At 42.2% G+C, this 14,992-nt stretch overlaps 2 protein-coding genes and 1 long non-coding RNA gene across 4 annotated transcripts in view; 1 reads left to right on the top strand and 2 right to left on the bottom strand.

Annotated features, from left to right (window-relative positions):
• The window catches only part of LOC130698532 (uncharacterized), a 65,748-nt gene that overhangs the window by 2,879 nt on the left and 47,877 nt on the right, over positions 1 to 14,992 (top strand). The gene's annotated exons all lie outside the window — the stretch shown is intronic.
• Positions 410 to 963, bottom strand: LOC130698579 (uncharacterized). The gene is made up of 2 exons (XR_009003300.1): positions 864 to 963; positions 410 to 755 (listed from the first exon to the last, which is right to left on the bottom strand). It is a non-coding gene; the product is annotated as an uncharacterized LOC130698579 (long non-coding RNA).
• Positions 2,504 to 14,687, bottom strand: LOC130698520 (orexin/Hypocretin receptor type 1-like). 2 transcript variants are annotated; one of them, XM_057521190.2, is made up of 6 exons: positions 14,100 to 14,685; positions 8,852 to 8,999; positions 8,064 to 8,336; positions 6,626 to 6,842; positions 6,329 to 6,441; positions 2,504 to 3,125 (listed from the first exon to the last, which is right to left on the bottom strand). In XM_057521190.2, the coding sequence occupies exons 1-6, from the start codon at positions 14,529 to 14,531 to the stop codon at positions 2,803 to 2,805; spliced, it is 1,506 nt and encodes a 501-aa protein (XP_057377173.1). In that variant the 5' UTR covers positions 14,532 to 14,685; the 3' UTR covers positions 2,504 to 2,802. The 2 variants fall into 2 exon arrangements, with proteins under 2 accessions (XP_057377173.1, XP_057377172.1); XM_057521189.2 differs by lacking the exon at positions 2,504 to 3,125 and adding an exon at positions 4,784 to 5,283 and having other exon boundaries at positions 14,100 to 14,687.

Raw genomic sequence — 14,992 nt, 5'->3', positions numbered from 1 at the left:
TCTTCAAAAACTGTTTGGCTCTGACATCTATTTTTCATCGTGATTCACGCTAAATTCATTCGACTTGCTTCAGTTGCCCACTTAAGGATTTTTTTAAAAAGCATTTTTTTTTCTTATTGCGTTGTTTCACTAAGCCAGCCCATTTCATTGTTTCTTCTAAATGAAATTGTTTTTGTTTCCGTCTTAGCCATTACCCAAGTCTTTCAAGATGGCAAATGGGAGTTCTTCCAGTGCTTCTGGATGTATACCAAAAATCAGCCGAATAAAACTGGATTGGTTCAAACCATTTTCGCCATGACAACTTGGTAAATAGGCATTGACCTTGCAAGATTTAAACGATTTTTTTTTTTTACAATTTGAATACTTGTCGTTATCTTAATTCATACACGTATCCATTGTAGACTGTGCGTTAAACGTTCACCAAATATATTGGTTATCTCAACGATGGATATGGACACACGAACAAACAAAAGGAAAGAAGTACACCCCATTTTTAAAGAAATAATTCCGTCCGGATGAATCGGAATCCAATAACAAGGCTGCCGATGATGATTCATTTCGTCCACTTTTTTTTTTCAACCGAAAAGCCAACCGGGGAAACGGCTGCCGCGTCTCCGTTGTGGCCGATAGTAACGAGCGCGGCGGCTTGCGTCGCCGTCCAAGTCGAATTCCGCTTGCGGTAGTTCAGCGTATTCAATTTGCGCCATTGTTATCACGGCGCAAACGGCAACCAACATCAACAAGATAAGAATTCCCTAAAAAAAATTTAAAATTTTTATGTGCGCTGCATGAACCGTAAAAAACTAAAGCCATAAACGTCGATGGCCGGGCAATCGTTGGTCAGAATTAAATTTAGAGCTAACCTTGTTCATGATGCAAAATCAGTTGCTTTTTTTTCCTCTCCTGCAGTTTTCAGCTCTTCGATCGGTACGACTGTGGAAGGTAAAGCTTTTTCTACTCGCCTTATATACCCTGCGGAAGTTGAAGCTCCCGAAACGCAAGATGCCTCCCCCCTTTGCAACAACCGAAATTTGGCTTCTCTCTTTCGAGCAGCATTTTGAACAAGAAATTTTCTTTTCTTTTAAAGCGAAGGACGTTGGAATTTCCCAGCGCAAAAAGAAGAAACCGTCGACAATAATGAATGATTAAGAACAAGATAAAACTGAATTAGAACATCACGCTTGTTTTTTTTTTCTGCTGCGTAGTCTTGTTGCAGTGATAGGCGTCACCTTCTCGTCTGACTCTTCGGATGGCTCGTGTGTCCGCAGGACGTTTTTACCTTGCCAGCCAAGAAGGGCAAGCGTGCGCACTTCCTAACCGAATCTCCTCACTTTAGGCTACTACCCAATTTTTTACTTGATTTACGTCCAACTCGAAATTCGTTTTTTCTTGGCCAGTTGCATTCAACGAGCATTTCAAGGTGTAACGCCAACTCACGTAATAATCACTATTACAGGCCGGCTCAGCCAACCGCTTAAGAAATAGGCGAATCAATTTCCTCTGCTGAAGTAGTTACACTGGAGTCGCTCTTGGAATTTCGCTTGTAATTTATCGTAGGCTCCTTTTAGAGTATACCGACCTTGGCGAAGTCCATAAAAACGTTACACGACACAAGCGGATGGGTAGATGCACGAAGCAGGCGTTTTTCACGCAGGTTGTTCCCCCTTAGCTCTGCTAACCGAGACATAAAAATGAGTTGGATAGGAAGACCAAAAGACATACCCTGAAGGTGCGAGATAAGCCGAGTGTTTTGGCAAAACAACGTCTGGTCAGTTGCAGGTCAAGTTGCGTCCTGAATAATCAGGATTCGTTTATGCTTATAGGCGTGAGCCCGTCGGGCATTTCACCGTCAAGTTTACCAACTACGGTAGGGCTCATTCCGGTGAAAAACGGTGCATTCGCTCATGGCCGACGTCAACCTCCTGTGTCATTTGCGTCATACGCTAACGTTTCGTATGGCTCTTACACCGATGGTACTGTGAAATCAAATTTTAAAAATAAAAGAGTAAGCGGCTGCTAGTATCCCGTTAGCCATCGACGTGCGTTAGAATGAGTGGCACGTACACGTAATAAATGCCAAACGTTATGCAACATATGCATGTCTAATGCAATGATGGATGAATGACGTCGGCATGAGGGACTCGCAGGAGTAATCTAGACATAGCCGATGGCATTTACGCGTGTAGCTGAGAAGCCTCACGACTCTCTCTGTAAAGTAGGCTAGACTGCAGCTCACCGTTCTAAGGGACTGCTACTCTAACTCTGACTCTAAATTACCCTCTCATTTGCGTAATCACGACCCGCTTGATAACACGGGGCTGGACAGATACCGCCCTTGTACGTCAGAGGTTCCCTAACTCATTTTAGAAAATGGACCACAGAAAAAAAATAAAGTCGGGACAGGTAATGAATGACCGCAATAGAATAGATACAGTGTATTTATTCTACAACCAATTTTGATTATACAAACAATAAACGATGAGACGACACTTATTGATTGATGGCCCCATCAGCCAGGAACTGACAGCACGAGTATATAAAAACGATGACACATTTAATCATTGTCGAAATGGTATTACTTAAACGTCTACCTCCTTCAGGGGAATTTCGTTTGCATGAATATCCAATGTTTAATAAGCAAAATGACATCGAATAAAGATTGAACAGAGAGCGTTTTAAAGTACAGACGACTAAAAGTAAAACACGATATATTAAAAAAAAAGCACGGCAATTTTTTTTTTGTTTTGTTATGTTTTTGCCTTTCACGAAATGATTTCAAACGCCAGAATAATTTAATGAGCATTATTCGTTAGCCGTATTGACAAGCGTGTAATTAGAAGAAGGCATCGTGCAAAGTAAAATGGTTTCGGCCGACGGTGAAGCGCCGTTTCTCCTCTTCGAACTGGGTGGACTATTCCCACTCTTGGACGAAGATCTTGTCGGCTGTTGGCTGCTGAAGAATCCCGACGGTTGGCGCTGATGTTGTTTGGGTGTCCGTGTTAAACTGGTGACGACGCTCGGAGAGGGACTCATGTTATGAGTTGTACGTTCTTCTCGTCCATGACGTTTATCCACATCGGAAGAACAGCAGTTCATGGCAATGCCAAACTCGCGACGAAATTTTTCTTTATTGCGCGTTTGGAAAAATAATGAAACAAAAAGAAAAGAAGGTGGTGGGAAAGAAAAGATAACGAAAAAAAAAAAAAACGAAAAGAAAAGAAATCAACAAAAACGGAATAAAACGAGCTTTAGAAACAACGCAACTACTGTTGATACTTCCAGACACATCCAAAGTTTGTTTGGATCAATCAAAAATGAAAAAGAATTCACTATAGAGACAAGATTATTAACTGGGATGATTGTGCACACGTTTTTAAGACTAAACCCATTGTAACCGATTCGAAACCGACGTTGTTTGTTAATTTGCTAAGCGATCCGTGATTTCCATAGAATTGCCATGAATTCGGCGAATATTGTAGAAAAAGAAAATGAAATGATTTGTTATTCGTGATTGCTTGTTATAGAAGCCAATGCTAATTGGATGGATGCGTTAATTCAAAGCAGCAGAACATAACTCGTTAAACGTGTATTCATTTGTTTTTTTTTGTGTTTTTTATTTTTGTGCTAAAAGAAATTTCGCACCAGTTTTTTTTCTTTTGCTTTGTTTTATCACACAGGTTTTTTTTGGGAGGGGGGGAGAGCGTAATTTCTGTTTTTTTTTTTATTTCGACAAATATGTAGTGTAAGGACAATCAGCAATGGAGTGGTTAAAAACAGAAACGTGAAAAGCCAGAACGTGAACGCTGTTACAATGCGCAGGTTATGTATGATGACACGCACGGCGTTAAGAAATTCGGGTGTGGGAACGAAAGCGATAAATAAAAATGGTGATTGAGGTGGGGACAAATCGTGCAAGCACCGATAAGACGAAAGACAACACGTCACCGTATAATCAATTAAAAATTAGACTCTGTAGTCTCTTTCATTTTGCATTTGATCAGCGATTAATATCCGCTAAAGATTAAAAGTTTGTTTACTCAAACAATTCATTCTCGAAATTCTCTTAATACTTAAGTTGGCACCGCTTTTCTTTTCATTCGAGAGAGGGACAGGTGAATTTTTGATTAACGACCGGCTCAAAGAGATCAAGCGATGATATGGTTCACGAGAATCGGGAGTGATAATTAACAGCCATCAATCAATTACACGGATCAAGCGAATTCCCTGTTTGGTTGAACATCATGAAATGACGAGAAAAAAATAAATAAATAAAGAAATTAAAAAGACAAAAATCATTTAAGCATAGCTGTGTAAGGGAAGAAATGAACGATGCGGCTAATGTTCTTGGGTCCATGGTCCTCAAATATTTTTGGCTCGCCCACTGACTTACTCATATCGAAACGCTCCAAAATCTTTTCATATTTTGAACCGCTGGTAGTGTGTGATTTTGGTTTAGATGCCATTCGTGACTAGATGACAAGACATTCATGTGCCCATGAAAACGTCTTTGTCATCACGTCTCATCTCTTTCGCTATTTTATAGCCGGGGACTGAAATGCCAACTCAGAAAACCTATACAAATGGCAGTGCATAATAAACGGCATACACACTTCATGCATATAGCAACGAAGATGGCTAACGAAACAAAGAAAAAATGCCAACGATTTTTAACAGCCTCGCAATTGGCAACCTCCTAGATGTGCTAGGGAACATAATCAACACGATGGGGTTCCGAGCCGCTCAAATAAAAAAAAAGGGGGGGGGGGGGCAGACTTGAGACAAACGACCAAGATAATAAACAAAAACCAAAGCAATAAAAAAAAATACCGAGACCTAAACTGAGACGAAATCAAGATTGCAATCAACGAGATTTGAACGAATCAGACTGAGAGAAACAAAGTGCAGTGGGTGATGATGTTCTTTTTGTTTTGTGCGTGTTTTTTTACGTGGTTGTCGTGAGCGTTCTGATGGAGCGTGCAGTAGGGTGATTGGAGCGGCATTGTCTGAGCGGATAGCAGGCTGCGGCCGATGGAGGCGGCACGTTGCTGGCCATTAGCCGGTCGGTAGCGACGGCCGTCGAAGCCGGCGCGGTCGAAGCCAACGCCGCTGCGAAAACCGTCGCCCCTGTCGGTACGCGGACGACCGCGATCATCGACTGATTGAGGCGAGATCCGGCAGCGCAAATCGAAACGGAACTACGACCGCGTCCCCCGCCCGGCAGATGGTCAGTCAACCAGCGACAACGGCAGCGAAACGTGCGCCGAAACTCCTTACGAAACTTCCCTATTAGACACACACACACACACAACACACTGATGTCACGAACGCGGTATGCAAATTGCCAATTTACAACGGTCGCTGCCAACAACGCCCCAACAAGGCGTTTTATGAAACTCATTATCTTTATCGTTTGTCGTGAATTCAATTTTAAGAAGGATCTGCGCATGTCGGACGTAATCGACCTTTCGTGAAAGTGAGTTGCTAGGCCTCAACTACGTATGTCACCTTTTGTTTTCTCCTTTTTTTTTTATCGAGACATGCACGCGACTGCCGCATCCATCGTCGGGATTCGTCCAAAGATGGCAACAGCTTTGTGCAAAGAACTTTACTTGTTCACGACCGCATTCACGCTAGCGTTACAGTAGCCTTAAAATAAAACAACACCTGAGTAAACAAGGGGATGAAAAAGCAATATAGAATTCAACGTTGCGACAAACGACTCCAAGAACCGCAAAAGCTAAACACAATCACATAAAAGTTTACGGCTGTTGGCAAGCTATTTTTTTTCTAACTCTTATTGCTTTTATGGATCCGGTTAAGCTACATCCGTCTTCCGTGAAACGAAAGGCAAACAACAATGAGGTAGCGAACAGGAAGAAAATCTGATTTCTTTTGACAACGCCACCAAGTTACGTCGTCCATCCAGTCGCATCCGTTTTTCGATGGATTGTATCTGTGTTTTCAAATATCGGGACGCAGTCCAAGTTTTTCTTTATGTGCGCACGGATTTTTATGAAAGAAAGTCCGTTTCAAAACTCGCTGGACCCCTTTCTTTTTTTTTTCATAATCGAATTCCGCCTGGCACTGTGCAGTTCGGTCCCCTTTTTCTTTTAATTTTATAGAAAAATTCAAGTAACTCGGGATAGAAAAAAAGGATCGTCGCCCCTTACCGGGAACTCAATGAGGATACGCGTCGTATCCCGCGTTTTTCATTGCGTGAAAAAAAAAACAACAAAACAAACTTTGTGCTATTACGGGAAGCAAATGGAAGGAAGGGATGCAGAGATTGACGCGGAACGCCGTGAGCAGTGCGTGTTTTCTTACTTACCGCTCATGAAGTTATAAATCACGGGGTTGATGGCGCTGTTGAAGTAGCACAGCCAGTGCGAGACGAGCGCCGCTGCGACCGTGTAATCATTTTGTGTCAGTTTGATTGTATATCTGCTCCCACCATCCGAAAAAAATAATTTTAAAAAAAGCGCAACTTTTAAAATGATTGCCTCATACGTTGGTTATGATGACGTGGGAATTTTTTCCCATATAAAATGCTGGAAATCTCCAGGGCACGTTAGAGGTACGCAACAGTTCCTTAATTAAAAGGAGGAATGCCGAAAATGAAGATTACCTTAGAATGCTGACCAGATGTACAGGGAAATAGCAGACAGCAAAGACGATGACTACGACAACCAACATCTTGGCTGCTTTCCGTCTGGAACGCAATTGCAATTCGATCGACGCATTAGAGTTGACGGTGAGCATGTCTTTATTGCCCCCACTACCGGTGCCATGGTGACCGTGAGGATGGTGATGATTGCTGCTCGGTTGTTTAGGAAAGAGACGCACTGATCGAATAAAGAAAAAAAAAAAACGAATAAAATGTAAATCCATTAGAAAAGATTCGGTCAGTTAAATTTAAATATTTCGGATGAATGGTGAGCCGTCATTCCATATAAAACGCTTGGTTGCTATGCGCATTTTTGCCAGCCGTATAATGCCGCGAACATCATCAATAACCAGTTGTCAATTGAATGGGATTAAATGGGGGCGAACATCTTCGCAAAAACGTGGGATGGGCAGTTTCATAAAAGGATGCTTAAAAAAAAAAAAATGCGGGATGTCGAGACGAAAGTGGCCCAACTTCATTCGAGTGGTCTTGCTTACTCTGTTCTCTTCTATTTGGCGAGTTAGGGAGTGGACCGCAAGGAAACGTGGCGCACTTATGAGGGCCTAGGGTGTGATACGTCCACTTCATGGGCCATTCATCATCTTCGAATGGTCTCCCGTGCTCCCGATCCGCGCATCCATCGTCGCATTTCCCGTCCGAGGGAATTTCGGCGTGTCTACACTCTATGTCAGATTAATCCACCAACTCTCAATAGGCTAATACTGGTGACCATTAAACTCATAAAAGAAGAAAAGAAGCTCTGCCCTAAATGACACCATCATTCATTCGACGTCGTACTAATCCCCCCCTCCCCACTGTGCTCGGCGCCAGCAACAACGATGCCTCGTCGTAACCTACGAGTTGGCGGTATAATGCACTTTAAAAGTTTCTACTATCCGTTCTTTGGTCGCGTCCTACACTCGGCTAAAAATAGAATTCAATGTGCGGCAGCATGAGGAGCTTTATAGATAATTCAGAGAACATATTTTTCAGTTGTTCGCTTTATGGAAAATCGTTTCCTTCTAGAAAAACGGTGAGCTGAGCGATGTAAAACGACCCTCTTTTATGCGCATGTTTCAAACCAAATTGCAACCGGAAAAAAAACAAACGCTTGTTTTGTCTATTGTTCGATTTTTTGAAAAATTGCAGAGGTCCCATTGCCTGACGATGAACACCAATTTCAAGTGGCTTAACGCATCTGCTTTCAAAGCTTTTCCATTTATTCATATTTTAGGACCCGTTTTGTAAGGGTATGCAAAGTATGAGATTTCTCGTAAAACAGGAAGAGGTTGCAAACGGCGCCAAACTAAGAGCTAAAAAATTCACTTTCTGAATTCTCTACGTTGCACTCAAAAACGCCATGTAGATTCTTGAAATAACTTTGACTTCACTCATTTACCTGTGGTGCTGTTGGCTGCGTCGTCGGCGTTGTCAGCCGTGCGGTTGCCGCCGCTTATGGCGAGCCGGGCTGAACGCCACAAGACCCTGACGATCTGATAGTAAGTGACGGAGATGAATAGCAGCGGAAGAGCGTAGAGCAGGGCGAATTTGACCAGCTGGCTGTAAAGATCCGTTTCGTCATCCCAACTTGGCTGACATTGCGTAAAATAGACGGTGCTAATCGACAGGTTGCGGCTCGGTCGCGTTTCCAGCACCACTAACTCGGGGATGTCTAAAAAAGAATAAATAAATAAATAAAAAATACTAAAAATTCACGAACGGCCATCGTTTCCCGCGGTTTCAAAAACAAACCATCCAGTTGATGGAGGAGTATTACTGTCAATTTCAGTACGACCCTTTTTGGCTTTCAGGCCATTTTCAAACCGGTTAAACGGGATTCACGCGGAATTCAACGAGGTATACAAAGGCAAATGGCAAGGCTCTTAGAAATTTTCCTTAAATGCAAAGTTCTTTCCAATGCGTTTTGTTCAAATAAAATGCAGGTATGCTAAATAAGGTGAATGCCAAAAAAATGTTGGCTTGTCCCTGTAAGGCGTAGGTGTCATAAATTTTTTTTACGCAGCATTTCATAAAAAAAAACGAAATTGGCTCATCGTTGAATGTCGTGATTGAAAAACGCCAGGTGTTTAGCAATTTTTTTTTTTTCATCTGCCTGCTGTTTATTTTAACCAAATTCCTTGGACATTATATGGCAAATGGATAATAATTTCTTATTTTGTTTTTTACCTATGAGCAGCGAGATGATCCAAATAGCAGCGATGGCAGTTTTGGCCCGACCGATGGTCGAGCGGAACTTGAGTGGATGGCAAATTGCGTACCAACGGTCGACGGAGATGAAAGTCAGCGTCAAGACAGAGACGGATACCGAAACAGTCTGTTGAAATACGAATTTCAAAATTAATTTCAGCATCGCTGTTTATATTTAGAAAATGTCAGCACACAATCCAACGACATTTCCCCCCCCCCCCCTTTCGCGTTCGCCAAATAATCCAAATATTTAAACGGCCATTTTCGATTTGCGAAATTTGGACGGAGCAACGCCGATGGCAATTCCCATGTACGTAGGCAATGACTTCCGTCTTACGTGAATCTATTATTCGTCTATTCGACAAGTCGTGCTTTGTCCACGTCGGCGGAAGAGAGATGCAATATCGCAGCATCCGGAACCAGCAAAAAATAAAAACAAACGGACGACGCAACCATAGAAAGAACGACATCTTTTTTATCCCGTTAGGTTCATACAAGTACATACACAGCCATCCTGTGATGTCCTCTGTAAACTCATTCCCGCTTTTCTGCAGCAGCCAATATAATAAAAACACAAGAGATTGATTTTGGTTGCACAAAAGCTTCGCTCTTTTTTTGGGACGTTGGCTAACGACGGTCCAATATGTGCTTTGCCTGTCTGCAGTGGTGGAACAGCGTGCTAGTCAATGTACGTCAGCGATGGGCTAAAAAAGAGAGAAAAACAAAGTCCGAAATGGAATAAGAAAAAGTGTTGTGACGAAACGGAATCGCGACGCGGCTATTGAAGGAGAAAAATAGCTATCGAACGCGCTATATACGTTCAGACTTGCAAGCGTTGAAGAGGAAAACAAAAGTGTAATGTCGTGGAAATTCTACGAGTCAGGGCACGTTTCTCATCAGGACCGGCTCGATGCGTCTGTGGCTAAAACAAGAATGAAAGTCAAATTTGAAGAACGCACGGATATTGCACGAATTCAAAGGAACGACTTGCTCATAATGACGGTTCCCCTTTATTATTATAGAGAACTTTTCTGTTTTAATTTCCTTTCTTTTTTTTTCTCTTTCTGAATGGCCTTTCTCTTCATGCTAAGTTTCATTCGCCCTTTGACTACCCAAAATCGTTTTATCCTCCCTCTTTTTTTTGTCCCGCAGACGCAGGTCCTCCGAGACCGTGTGGTTTCTTAAGATAACGTCCAATATCTTTTCGGCGATTTACGATGCAGTTCCGTGCTGACAGAATTCTTTATCGATCAATGAAGAATGAGCTAAAAGAAAGAACAAAAAAAAAAAAAAAAATTAAATTAAATAGCAGGAACGAATTGGCTAGTAGATGAAAACCCGGTTGGTGTAATGGGACCAAGTTTTTCAATCAAGTAACTAATCGAGGTGTGTTGAAACTTTAGCGGAACAACAGCCAAAATGATCCAAGGAGATCGTAAGGCGGTTCACGACACCATCATCAGCTTCAATGCGCAAGTTAGTAATTAGGGAAAAGCCGATACATTAGGACGTGCACAATGATCTCCTCTTGGGCTAGCCAACTCTTGTGATGCACTGCATTTAAGTTGAAGCTGTAAGGGAGCGTGGTAGTAAATAAAACAAAATTCACCTGGAAATGGAACCGTAAAACTTGTGGGTATCACCTCGCCTTAAAGTAAAGCTTTGGAACGATAGCGTTGAATTTGTTATCGTTTTCTAGTAAAAATAACACAGTGCATTACATTGCATCCGTACATGGCACGGTGGTTAATCACGACGGTGTTTAGCAATGTAAGTAGGTGTAAGAGCAAGTTATTTTCGTCTTATTTTCGATATATCTTTTATTCCCTCCCCCTTTATTGCCTTTATAAATTGACCACGTCACGGCTTTACTCGCATTAACGCAGCTTATCGGATGGCCAGCACGGACTGGGCTTAACGCTACTGAAGGGGATCAGCGTACTTGTATAATATATGCATTGAGACTTCAAAATCCCCAAGCTTCACTGGTCAGACAGGGCGTTGGCTCCCACCTTTCTGTCTGCTATTGTTATGTACCGTATATTTTTTTTATGCTGGTAAAGTATTATGCACGAAACCCAATACATCGTGAAGCTTCACGTCTTTCAAAAGCAAAGGACGTGGGCTTCAGGTTATCCTTTTTTTCACGTCGCATTTTATATGAACACACGTTGGAGGGACGTTGATAAATCACCAAGGTCGACGATATCTTACACGTTGATCACATAACAATACTCTTGAATGCTAGTGGAAAGAAAATATCGAATTCCAAAAGTGGGAAATTGGGCCGAGTGTACGTGCGAATCGACAATGAAAAGAGTTTCCATCAATCGATTGGCGATTCTTTCATGCCAACATTACGCAAGTCCACTATTTAATCGGGTCACAGTGTCTCCTGTTGCAAAGCACGTTTTTGCTTCTGGATATCGTTAAATGATATCCTGACTGTGACAAAATATTTCAATTCTTTTTCTGAAATGTAAAAAAAAAAAAAAAACAGAAAAGTTTCTTGTCGCCTGAAAACAGTAAGATACATAAAGGGACACATCATTTTCCCTCGCTCGTTGCTGAAGGAACTTTTTCCCGACAATGGATTCGAGTGAATCTTGCCCATAAGTTTTCTTCGATTGTCCTCCTACCCAAAGTTTCGAAGGCGTTCGCCGTTGGGAGCATTTTTGTCTAGACAGTTGCGACAATGGTGAATGTTTTTCTTGAATATTTCTCGTCAGAGTAACTTAGGTGCACTATGGCCTCTTTCCGCGTATCATATTACATTGAAACTCAAAGTCCTTTTTATTCTTTTAAAGCTGTTTTTCCAATGTCCATCGGTAGTGTCCAGCAAGAGGCTTCGTTTGACTGATTAATAGTGAGACTATTATCTGATGGCAGATAGAATTATTTCCAAGAGCTGTTTGCGTGTTATACAGTTGATCAGATCTTGTGGCTCCATATGGGCGTTGTTTGCCTAAAAGCCAATGCGGAGTAATTGCTATCCGCACTTGCAATCTACGCAGACGACTACAAAAGGCGACCATCGATGATAGCCGCTTGCTGCATCCCAAATACTTTTCGCAAAATAATAAGATAGAACCGAATGTCCATTATTGGTACATTCAATCGCGATAGGCAAAAATAAAAACTTTCGTACGCTCGTCATGGGAATTTCTTTTTACACATCCAGAAGGACACAATGGGGGCCTCGTATTGTCCTCTGTGTGTTGCTGTTCGATTGCGAAGAAAGCAAATTCGGATATTTGCTATATGTGACGAGATAGTCAGATAACTTGGGGAATAATATCCGACGAAGAATGTAAATGGAGTATATACTGCAACGCAACGGTTATGACACACGCGTACTATTGCTGAGCCATTTTAGCTTTTTATCTAGGCACTCAGAAAGTTGACAGAGAAACGACTGGAAATGTCAAGATTCTGCGCAAGGAAAAAATAGTAATACGCGACGTATAATGGAAGTATATCTATATGTATATATATATTTTTAAGAGTCCCGCATTGCTAAGCTCGTAAGTAAACATTGAGCTCAAGTTTAGATTGACAGAATAAGCGAACCTACGGGAGCCCGATGATGTGAACAGAGGAATCTAACAAATAATATTTGTCAGTGCCCGTCTCTTTCGAGAAATCGTCCCAAATCATCGTATTATTGTTTCTTCCTGCTTGCCAAACGGGGCGGTATCATGCTGATTACGATAGGACAGCTATTATCAATCATCAATCCCAGCTGTCCTCAAAGCCATTCCTTACAACCGTCCAATGCAATAACCCTTGCGGATCTATTCAACTCAATAGGGGGACATCATATTACTTTCTTATTGGTATACGGTTCTATTGCTAAAGTTTGTTATTACTTGGACCGTATGCGTCATACACAACTTGGAATATTCCAAATCTTCGAACTTGAAATCGGATTGGTTTATTGATATCATACCATTTCGCTCTAATGAGTTTAAAGAGAGCTACAGGAACGTAGAAATGAACTGAACGAGTCCAATCAGCTTAAGTCATGATTCTTGTTATGGACGGTTGAGCACAGGAATAAATATGATTGGCACACCCTTAAGTTTTGCAGGTTGCCATTAAAGAAAGACGTAATAGGATTATATGGGAATTAAACTTCATGCCGTACGTCATCTGCGCCAACGCGTAAATGTAGTGCAATGCTAACGGACATCATATCGGAATTTGATTACAAGAGGATTGGCCAAATACTTGTAATATCATTACGTCAATTCACCTGTCTCCACAGTTGTCTTTTACTCATCAATAAAAACCGTAATATCAACGTATGAATGTTGATGTTAAACTGGAAAGACGACGATCGAATGGCTAACGTTGACCCACTGACCCGCAGTGTTTATGGCCTGTTCCCTGCCTTGTTAGTCTGTCCATGGATACGTGTTCCATCTCGTTAAATAAAAAGCTTAGCCAAGATGGCCTCGATAGCGCCAGGAAATCAAGACGGCCGTGTTTTGATTAGTCGAAGCTGAACGTATCGGGGACGTGGCACTGACTAGTGTCGATGCAATTACAGTTCGCTAGATCCCCCCCCCCCCTGCTAACAGTAGTAGGGGCGGTCCCGCGTTCATCCGTACGATGAAAATAAAGAAGATGTCCTGTGTCAGTCGGAGCGAGTTGACCGTATTCGATAACAACACAACGCGTCTTTCATTAGATACGCGGAAAAGCGGAAGAGAGCAGGTTAGCAGGGACCCTAGCGATATGATTGTGCTGCGTCCTTAACTGACAGTTGACCAACCGGATTTAATACGGACGCTGAAATGACATGCATTGTCACCCACAGGCAAATCTCTGAATAAAGATCTATAGCTGCCTGACGAAGAAACTCGCTATATAATTAAGTTTACCTTTCATGGGCATTAAAGTCATCGCTAACAAAGGATGTTTGTATGTTGCGTGAACATGGTACGTTAGAGTCAGACGCTGTTTGACGCAAGCAGAGGGAGCGTTGGGCTCGGAATTCGAAGGTCGTTAAATGCTGACAGTTTACGCATGTAAATCATTTTTCAAGGGCTGTCTAAATGTGGCCAATTTAGACGATTGGAGAGCCCAAGCGAAAGAATTTGTCTGTTCAGCATAGGAAATTCCACGCCCGTGCAACGCGGCAGACCGAAATGCAATGGCTTGCCATTTTTATCGTTTAAATGTTTCGCGATTAGGCCATTTTAATTATTTGATTTCTATTTACTTGAAAGTACGGGATGATTTTGCAGAGCGTGTTGCCCATGAACCAGGTCTCGGTGATGTCCCACAAAACGGTGGGCGGCAAGCAGAGAAAGATGACGAGGAAGTCGGCGATGGCCAGGTTGACGATGAACATGTTAGTGACGGTTCTCATGGTGTGATTGCGATAAACGGCCAGACAGACGAGGAAATTGCCAACCAAACCAACGATAAATACCACACAATGCAGACCAATCAGAATCCACTCGTAGACGGATGGAAACATGTACGCTTCGATCCGGTCAATGTAGTCGTCATCCGTTTCGCAATAGTCATTCGTGCACGTTTCGTTTTGAACGAGGCCATTGAGGCCGCCAGTAAAGTCAGAACAGTTAAACCCTTCGGTGCAGTTTGACGGAGAAATCGACCAGACGGTATCGTTATGAAATTTTTCCATTTTTTTATTCTTTCTTTGTCTTATAGAAACTGAGGTGCAAACGTGAGAACTTGATAATTTCTCGAGAGTTCAAATCATCGCGGGATCACTAGCGCGATAATGAAAACACACTAATTATACATGAACCGTACTGATTAAATAGTAGGATAGCGCTGCAAATAAACGTACGAATAGCTCGAGAAGAGGCTAGACGATGAACTGGAAGCCACTGGTGACGGAGCGTCGCTATAATAGAGGCGTCCCCCCGGCCCCCGCAAACAGAAAAAAAAAGGGGAGAAAGAAACACGACCGAACGTGCGCGGTTTCTCCCGGCCCCGCCTTTTCTTTCTCTTCAACATCATTTCGCATTTTGTTTCAAACGGGAAGGATTAAAATAAAAGTTTTCTTTTGAATACATTTTCTCCAATTCATGCAACGTCTTCGTCGATCGAGCCCTTTTTGGGTAGAAAATTCAATCGCTG

Source organism: Daphnia carinata, chromosome 3 (assembly GCF_022539665.2).
Source record: "Daphnia carinata strain CSIRO-1 chromosome 3, CSIRO_AGI_Dcar_HiC_V3, whole genome shotgun sequence".
Taxonomy (NCBI): domain Eukaryota; kingdom Metazoa; phylum Arthropoda; class Branchiopoda; order Diplostraca; family Daphniidae; genus Daphnia; species Daphnia carinata.
Note: the sequence above shows the minus strand (reverse complement) of the source record. Positions and strands in the feature narration are given on the sequence as shown.